The 10,244-nt window shown below is 37.0% G+C and overlaps 1 protein-coding gene across 1 annotated transcript; it reads left to right on the top strand.

Annotated features, from left to right (window-relative positions):
• Positions 1 to 4,555, top strand: LOC149267171 (uncharacterized). Its single transcript, XM_089410378.1, has 2 exons — positions 1 to 850; positions 4,488 to 4,555. The coding sequence occupies exons 1-2, from the start codon at positions 1 to 3 to the stop codon at positions 4,553 to 4,555; spliced, it is 918 nt and encodes a 305-aa protein (XP_089266504.1).
• Positions 4,556 to 10,244: the final 5,689 nt, after the last annotated feature.

The following is a 10,244-nucleotide window of genomic DNA, read 5'->3' on the forward strand; positions in this document are numbered from 1 at the left end:
ATGGGTACCGAAGTCCAGCTTGCACGGGATTACCTGGCTCATTATCGGGGCCATCAAAATGATCATTTTATGGGCATGATTTATCCGCATGAGAAAGTCCACCAGCATGGGAAGAAGTCCCCTCAACATCCGCAGTCTAAAAAGAAATCTTGTCACGGCCATGGCTCTTCTCCGAAGATTAAGGTCAAGGGTGAAAACCCTGAGAAGAAACGGTCCTCTAAGCCGAAGCCCCAGGAAGAATCTCAGCATGAGGTTCTTAAGCAGGGTGCCGTCAACAGAACTCTTGAAGGCTGTAACTGCAAATTCGGCCATGGTGATGAATATGCTTCAAAGAAGGAGCCCCTAGTGGACAAAGGCAAAAAGACGGCAAAAAATCTTGTATTAACGGGGCAAGTTACGATTCTGAAGCGAAGACAGGCATTAAAGCCTAATAATAATGATTCAAGTCAGTTGGAAATTGCGAAGGAGAAGACGACCTGTTTTGTGGTAAGTCCGAAGGAAATCCCAGGGCCAGATCCGATGCATGTTACCAAGAATCGAACCCTGACATCGAGGTCCGTTTCGTCAAAGGGATCTAAAGCAGCTACTCTCCCAAGTGTGCCAAAGCTGCCGGGATTCGAACCTGAAACCACCGAGAGAGGAATTGCGACAGCCCCCTTTTCTGTGGAGAAGATATGCAGTGGGAAGCAGCAATCTGATCACTCTGCCTCGTTCCAGATCCAGATCGTGCTCCTTTCTGGCAAAACTCTACTACAATGGGTAAGCTCTTTGGATCAAGTGCACGACCTCAAGCAAGTCTTGGAATTTAGACTGGGGATTCCCGTTTCTTCTCAACGACTCCTCCACGAAGGTAAACAACTTGAGGATCTTTATCCCCTTTCTTTTTACAACATTAAGAGAAATGCCTCCATTATTTTTACCCTTCGTTTGAGAGGGGGAGTTGTTGGACAGTCATCTTCAGCTGCGGATTTTTCATACAAAGATGCTGTCCATGCTCAGAGGTCCAAGAAAACAGCTCCACCAGCTCAGGCTCCCAAACCTTTTTTGGTGGACAAACTGGAGGAAACCCCCTCCATTGAAATAATGCATCCTTCGTTGGATGAGCAAATCCAAAAGTATGTAGAGCATGCCATTATTTGCAGGTTCAATGGGCTATGGCCACACACAACAGATCTCTACCAATGGATTCACTCTAACTGGACCAACAACTGCAAGGTTCTTCTCTGCTCAAAGGGTTTCTTCATTGTAGTATTTTCTTTCAGTGAAGACTACCAAAAAGCATTAACTGAAGGCCCATGGTTTTGGGGCTCAACATGTTTATTCCTCACCCCTTGCTTCCCAGATTTCGATCCCTCTTCAGCAGTCATCACCAAGCTCCCCATCTGTGTCAGACTTCCTAATCTCCCAGCGCATCTATGGCACTTTGCTGTATTCCAAGGAATCAATGATACTCTAGGCCACTTTCTAGCCACAGACACCTCTAGAGGGGAAAAAGGCATATACACCTTCGCCAGAATTTGTGCAGAAATAGACATGAGAAAAGGTCTACCTGATCAAATTAATCTCAAAATTGGAGACTTCCATTGGACTCAGACCCTAGATTACGAGAACAAAGCGTTTCGATGCCGAAACTGCCATCACACAGGGTACCTTCAGAGCTCTTGTCCATCAATGCCTGCCCAAAAGAAGAAAGCCAATCCTAAGCCGAAATCCAAAAGCTGGAAACCTCATGATCCTCCTCCCATGGATGATTTTGATTCCAGCTCAGAGGAAGAGGAAGGGGATGCGGAAGGCATGGAAGCAAAGCTGGCACAGGATCTGCCCTCAACTGGTCCTGAGGAACCTACTGTCCCACCAATCTCACAAAAAAGAACTCATGAGTCCTCTCCCTCGGATTCAGACAAGGAGACCTCTCCGTCAGCCCAACTCAGTTTGCAAATCATTCCAGCTCAACAGAGTCATCTTGATTGGGTCAAAGTTGGTAAAAAGAAAGGAAAAAAATTCTACCCACATTGGGTAGAATCCTCTGTTCTGCTCTTGTTACTCTGTTCTTCTTGTTACTTCGTGCTTAGCACTACTCTCTTCTTGTTTTCTCTTAGGGGCCGAGGTGGATAGTCAATCCTTTCCGGCTGCCCTTTTCCTTGCTTCTCTTGGTTGTAACTTCATTTGTACCATACTTCCTCTTAATAGAATTAGTTTTTATAAAGAAAAAAAAAATATTAGTCCCTTACGTTTATTAATCTATTAGGTTTATAAAAAAAAATTATCCTTAATACTCATAATTTAAAAAAAAATTAAATATTTAATACTATAAATATTTAATATTATAAATATTTAATATTTTAATATTAAGTATTTATAACATTAAATATTAGCAAAAGGAATCTTTCTTATTGGATAATATTATAAATCCATAAGATTAATAGACCTAAGGGTTTAATCCCTTGGGTTTCTAACAATCATTTTCGCATTGTTACATTATATTGTAACTTATTCAATGTCACATTGTTACATTACAAAACTTAGATTTAATACAATGTTTATAATATTATGGACTTTTAATATTTGGTTTATAATATTGAAGTTTAATATTGGGTTTATAATTTGTAGTATGAGGGTTTATAATATTAGTCTTAGGGTTTACCATTTATGAATCCCTTTGGTTTTTGATATTAATCCTTTGGGTTTATCAATTCCTTAGGCTTATAATATTAACCGCTTGTGTTTAAAATTATCCCCCTCACTATATAATACATTAACATTATAATATTAATCCCATAAGTTTATTAATTCTTTGGATTTATAGTATTAATATCTTGGGTTTATAATATTAATTATAGGGTTTAATATTCCTAGGGTTGAATATTATTTCTAGGGTTTAATGTTATTCCTTTGGGTTTATAATCCCTTGGGTTTTTAGTACTAAACCCTTATGTTTATTAATCCATTAGGTTTATAATATTAATCATAAGGTTCATGATATGAATCTTCAGGTTTAATGTTTATTTTATGGTTTTATAATATTTATCATAGGGTCTATATCCATTTAGATTATAATATTAATCCCTTTGGTTTAATATTATTTGCTTTGGTTTATAATCCCTTGGGTTTTTAGTATTAATAAGTTGGGTTTATTAATCCCTTGGGCTTATAATATCAAGAGTTAATTACTATAAGATTGGAATGGTACAAAAATGTTGGACATTATGACAAACATTGTCTCAATATGAAACTAAGTCTAACAATCATTGTTGCAATGTTACATTACATTGTAACTTATTCAATGCCACATTGGTACATTACAAAACTTGGATTTAATAAAAGGTTTATAATATTAGGGCCTTTTAATATTTGGTTTATAATATTAAAGTTTAATATTGGGTTTATAATTTGTAGTATTAGGGTTTATAATATTAATCTTAGGGTTTAATATTAATCCCTTGGGTTTTTAATCTTAATCCTTTGGGTTTATCAATGCTATGGTTTAATAAGGTTTATAATATCAATCCTAGGGTTTATAGTCCATTGGGTTTGCAATATAAAATTCTTGGGTTCATAATATTAATTATAGGGTTTATATTCCTATGGTTTAATATTAAGCCTAGTGTTTACAATATTTATCCCTTCAATTTATTAATTTTAGGGTTTATATTCCTAGGGTTCAATATTCATCCAAGGGTTTAATGTTATTCCCTTGGGTTTTTAATATTAAGCCCTTGGGTTTATTAATCCATTAGGTTTATAATATTAATCATAAGGTTCATGATATGAATCTTCACGTTTAATGTTTTTTTAAGGGTTTATAATATTTATCATAGGGTCTCTATCCCTTTAGTTTATAATATTAATCCCTTGGATTTAATATTATTCACTTGGGTTTATAATCCCTTGGGATTGGAATGGTACAAAAATGTATCCAACATAACATTGTGACAAACATTGTCTCAATATGAAAATAAGTTTAACAATCAATGTCACAATGTTACATTACATTGTAACTTATTCAATGTCGCATTGTTACATTACAAAACTTGGATTTAATACAAGGTTTATAATATTAGGGCCTTTTAATATTTGGTTTATAAATTAAAGTTTAATATTGAGTTTATAATTTGTAGTATTAGGGTTTATAATATTAATCTTAGGGTTTACTATTAATCCCTTTGGTTTTTAATATTAGTCTTTTGGGTTTATGAATGCCTTAGGTTTATAATATTAATCCCTTGTGTTTAAAATTACCCCCTCACTATATAATATATTGAGTTAATAATATCAATCCCTTGATTCTAGAATTATTTGGGTTTATAGTATTAATCTCTTTGGTTTATTAATATTTTTTTTTTTGCTAAGTATGATTAATCTATTATTTATAAAAAAAAGAGTACGGTTACATCGATTGAGCAAAGAAAGCCATCATGCCTGAGAGATAGGCCGTTTGAGCATGACTGAGTCAAAAACTGGGAGTTTGGACATGATATCCCGCGCAGGGGAATCAGAGAGATACAAACAACAGAAACTAGACAATAGTCCCGACACAACAGAAGCTAGACAATAGACCCGACACAAGAACATAGAGAAAGTTTGACAAACAGAGCCAAAAAGAACCTTTCCTCCTTTCCATTGGGCTTCAAAAACTGATGGACAGCTGAAACACAAGTTTACTCGTCGGGTGGCTCCTCCACAATCCTGCACCATCCCTCTTCCGGTTCCTGCCTGTCCGGCTGAGCATGAGCAACTGGCACTGTGTTGATGGCGCTGGCTGGCTGAGATGTCCTGTGTTGCATATCAGTAGAAGGCCTCGGAGAGTTGGGATTTTGATCTTCCTCAGTGTGAGGCACAGGGGCACTAGGCTCGCCCTCTTCTTGGGCTTCTTCTAAGAAGAGAACAGAGACATGAGCCGTAATCCGAGGGCAATTGAGAGAACAATTGAACAAGAATATAGCTGAGCCAAAGGACGGCAAATTGGAGGAGTCTGGAGAGTTTGGGTCCAGGTATTGACTTGGTCTCAGAATGCTCTCTGTTCCCAGAGGAGGAGGAGCTTGCCCCATGGAGCCAGACCCAGCAGAAGCGCGCGAAGGGTTGCCCCAGCCGGAGCCTCTGCGGCTGAGCATGCGCTAGCGGGGTCTCGGCATAGCGGACAGAAAAGCACGAACAACAATGTTGAAATCTCCTTCAGTGGGAATTCCACGACCAGCAATGAGAATTCCACGAACACCATAGGGGATGCTGCCAACAGCTGAGGGGAAATTATGCACGGTGAGCCCTGCCTCAGGCACAATCTGAAGACAGCAACCGGAGCATGACCCCCCCCAAGCCCAATCTATATCAAAACTCTGAATCGTTCCAAGTAGAATGAAACACAGCAGCATGTTGCTGAAGCTATTAAATACGCGAGTGCCACCCCCTCAGTCCTCACCCGCCATTACTATGGCAATCAAGATCGGCGCAGGCAGAAATCCTCCAGTGCAGGCGTAACTGGACAACGATTTAATGCCGAGACCAAACAAACAAACAACCATAATGTTAATCACCTGCGAGTTTATTACCTCCCACCTGATATTCTGTCCGGCGAGCATGCTTGACAGGTGCCTTCCATGCTACGCCTTCCTCCGTCCCATCATAGTTAATGCTTTACAGATCACCCGCATCTAGGGTTGGTTTATTAATACTACACTTTATGTTCCTACAATTTAATATTAATATCTTAGGGTTTATCAATCCCTTGGGCTTTTAATATTAATCCTTAGGGTTTATCAATGCCTTGGGTTGAAAATTATTACTAGGGTATAACATTATTGATAAGGTTTACGATATCAATCCTAGGGTTTATAATCCAATGGGTTTGTAATATAAAATTCCCTTGGGTTTATTATTCCCTTTGGTTGATAATATAAATCATGGTAAACCATTGTCAATCATAGCCAACCATCGTCAACCATGGTTGAATGTCGCATTGTGACAAGAATTGTATCACCATCAAAATAAACCATGTTTATTTTAGTATTTGTAGTATTTATATTTGGGTTTACCAATGTTGGTTTTATTATATTAGTCCCTTGGTTGAATTTCGCATTTTGACAAAAATTGACTCACCATGAAAATAAACCATGTTTATTTTAGTGTTTGTAGTGTTTATATTTGGGTTTAACAATGTTGGGTTTATAATATTAGTCCCATGGGTTTAATATTATTCCCTTGGGTTCATAATCCCTTGGGGTTTTCGTATTAATCCATTGTAAACCATTGTCAATCATAGCCAAACATTGTCAACCATGGTTGAATGTCGCATTGTGACAAGAATTGTCTCACCATCAAAATAAAACATGTTTATTTTAGTGTTTGTAGTATTTATATTTGGTTTTACCAATGCTGGGTTTATAATATTAGTCCCATGCTTGAATGTCACATTTTAAGAAAGATTGTCTCACCATGAAAATAAAACATGTTTATTTTAGTGTTTGTAATATTTATATTTGGGTTTATAATATTAGTCCCTTGGGCTTAATATTGTTCCCTTGGGTTCATATTCCCTTGGGGTTTTAGTATTACTCCCTTCGGGTTATTATTCATTTGGGTTTATAATATCAAAATTTGGGTTTTTTAATTCCCTTAGGTTTATAATAAAATCGTAGCCAAACATGGTGAAGCATGTTTGAATGTCGCATTGTGACAAGGATTATCTCACCATCAAAATAAACTATGTTTATTTTAGTGTTTGTAGTATTGATAGTTGCCTTTACTTGATGTGAAGTTTATAATATTAGTCCCATGGGTTTAATATTATTCCCTTGGCTTCATAATCCCCTTGGTTTTAGTATTTATCCCTTGGGTTTATAATATAAATCCCTTGGGTTTATTATTCCCTTTGGTTGATAATATAAATCATGGTAAACCATTGTCAATCATAGCCAAACATTGTCAACCATGGTTGAATATCGCATTGTGACAATAATTGTCTCACTGTCAAAATAAACCATGTTTATTTTGGTATTTGTAGTATTTATATTTGGGTTTACCAATGTTGGTTTTATAATACTAGTCCCTTGGTTGAATGTCGTATTTTGACAAAGATTGACTCACCATGAAAATAAAACATGTTTATTTTAGTGTTTGTAGTGTTTATATTTGAGTTTAACAATGTTGGGTTTATAATATTAGTCCCATGAGCTTGATATTATTCCCTTGGGTTCATAATCACTTGGGGTTTTCGTATTAATACCTTAGTTTTATTATTCCTTGGGGTTTATAATATCAATACCTTGGGTTTATTATTCCCTTAGGTTTATAATATTGATCATGGTCAACCATTGTCAATAGTAGGCAACCATGGCCAACCGTTGAATGTCACATTGTGACGAGGATTCTCTCACCATGAAAGTAAACCATGTTATTGATGCTGTTTTGCAAATAAGGCAGTTCAGTGAAGTCGCAGCGTACCGTGGTATTCCAATGGAGGAGCTCTGGAAATGAGAGGAGATTTTTGCAAAACCTTTGTATTATGTTATTCATGTCTTCTAGTAACTTCATGAAGAAGAGAAGAATTTCTTACATACTTTCCCGTAGCTGAAATAGCTGGGAAATCTTGTTTTTACCTTTGTGGCCATGTAACTATCCTTTTCACCGCCACGAGATATATGTTTTGTTTCTTTCCATTCATTGTATGCTTTGGGATTCAGCCCACAGTGTGGAATCAGACTTTTATTTTGTCTTTGTATTAAAAGCGAAGGGGCCACACTTGAGTCGATTGATTTAGTTATTGAGCTATCTTTCGAGGTTCAATTTTCTCTAAGAATGTTCACTTATTGACTCTGTAAGCATGCACATGTGCAGCTTCTTGGTTGACTATATTGTTAAATAGTTTGAATCAGTCAGAGTGTTTATATTAGTCAGAGTGTTTTATATTGTTAGAAGAAAAAAAAAGGTGCATAAGGCTGTGGCACAAGGATTTTTTTTCCAACAGAAGTTTTTGGCAGAGATATTTTTTTTTACAGAATGCATTCAATCATTTCTATGGTCGGAATAGTTCTCACTGGTAAGGAGAACTATTCAGAATGGTCTCGGATGGTAAAACACACCCTCATCTACAATGAGCTGTGGAAAGGAGTGTGTGTCGGAGAAGAAGACAGAGACCCTGTGCAGCCGACATCAGACAAAGAACTCGCCATTTGGGAAAACAAGAACAGCAAAGCCTATGCATTGATTGCAGCATCTGTAAATGAGGAAGTAAGTCATCATATTTCATCCTATTCCACTGCCTTTGAAGCTTTACAAAAGCTGAAAGAACTCTATGATACACATTCTGCACTTGAAGTTGTTCAGCTCATGATTAAACTCTTCACTCTTGAACTGAAAAATAATGATCCTCTTTCTCTTGCATGTGAAATAAAGTCTATAATGCATGATATTAAATCCACTAAGGTTGAGCTGGATATCTCTCTTATTGCCTTTCTCAAAGCACTCTATCCTACCTACTCCAATTATCTTGAGTCTTTACAAGCAAATGGAAATCTTAAAGATATAACCTTTGACTCTCTTGTGAAAAAGTTTGCTGAAAGAGAGAAAGCCTTTGGAAAGAAAATAGTCCCTGAATCTTCTGAAGAGACTGTTTGCCTTGCTCACAAAGAAAAGCATCCTGCTCAAGATTCTACAAGAGGAAGAGGTGGATGAAGAGGAAGAGGAAGATACTTCAGAGGCAGGGGGGGCATACATTCTCAAGCAGAAAAGGCAGATTTGCATTGCATTCGCTGCAAACGAAATGGATCACATGATGCTTCTACATGCAAGCTACCATGGGATAAGGTTGAGCAGAGAAGAAATCAGCAGAAAGGTAAAACTGATGACACAGACAAAGGTAAAGCACCTGAATCCGCTCACTATATTGAGGCACAATGTAACATTGGAGTAAATGAAGACTTGTTTAATGCTTCACTTGATTCTTCGAAAAATGATTGGTTGCTTGATTCAGGAGCAACCTGTCATATGACTCACAGGAAAGAATTTTTTGAAGATTTCACTGACAATGTTGATGGAGCAGTATACTTTGCAGATCAGTCAAAAATCAAGCCATCAGGGCTTGGCACAATCAGGCTTAAACTACCTGGTCTTCCAGATTTTCTTCTGGATCATGTTCTATATCTCCCACAGCTCAAGAGAAACTTGCTTTCCCTGGTCCACATCCGCCAGCAAGGTCACTCCATTCATATGTTTGATGGAAAGCTTGAGGTAAGAAAGGCATCTGACCATTCACTTGTCATGAGAGGTATAGAAGAAGAAAGACTTCTTAAACTGCAAGGAACCTCTGCTCATGCACAACATTTTTCATATATTTCTGATCATGATGAAGGTACACTTCCATCAAGTTTATTATGGCATGCTAGATTTGGACATTTAAACTATGATAGTCTCTGCTTGTTGAAGAAAAATGGTGTTGCTGGTTTGCCTACAATTCCTAGAAAACATAAACAATGTGATGCTTGCATTCTAGGAAAGCATAGCAAACAGTGTTTTCATGATTCACATTCAAGAGCACATAGGAAGCTTGAACTTATTCATTCAGATTTATGTGGTCCAATGCCTGTTCCTTCTGCAAATGGAAATAAATATATCATGACATTTATTGATGATTACACCAGAATGTGTTGGGTTTACTTATTGAAGAACAAATCTGATGCTTTTCAAACATTCAAGAATTTTCATAAGTGGATTGAAAATGATGCACAATCTCATATTGGGTCTATTCGCACTGATAATGGAAAAGAATATACATCAAATGAATTTGAACACTATCTTCGCCAACATGGGATTAAACATCAAACAACTGTACCTTATAATCCTCAACGGAATGGTGTAGCTGAAAGAATGAACAGAACAATTTTGAATATGGTACGATCCATGCTTTTCTTCAAAAATGTAAAGACAATGTTTTGGGCTGATGCTGTTCTATGTGCTGCATATATAAATAATAGATGTCCATCTAGTGCTATAAGAAACAAGACTCCTTATGAATTGTCGTATGGACATGTTCCTTCGGTAAAACATCTCAGGATATTTGGTTCCAGCTGTTATGCTTTAATACCAAAGGCACATAGAAACAAACTTGGTGCAAGAAGTCGTAAGTGTATCTTCCTGGGGTATTCAAACACATCTAAAGCATACCGCCTTTATGATGAAGTAAATAAAAAGTTTGTTTTATCTAGAGATGTCATTTTTCTTGAATCATCCAAATCTGACAGTGTTGTTGAGCG

The sequence above is a fragment of the Pinus tabuliformis genome, chromosome 6, assembly GCF_031772625.1.
Source record: "Pinus tabuliformis cultivar Carrire ecotype Pingquan chromosome 6, CPIR1, whole genome shotgun sequence".
In the NCBI taxonomy this organism is placed as follows: domain Eukaryota; kingdom Viridiplantae; phylum Streptophyta; class Pinopsida; order Pinales; family Pinaceae; genus Pinus; species Pinus tabuliformis.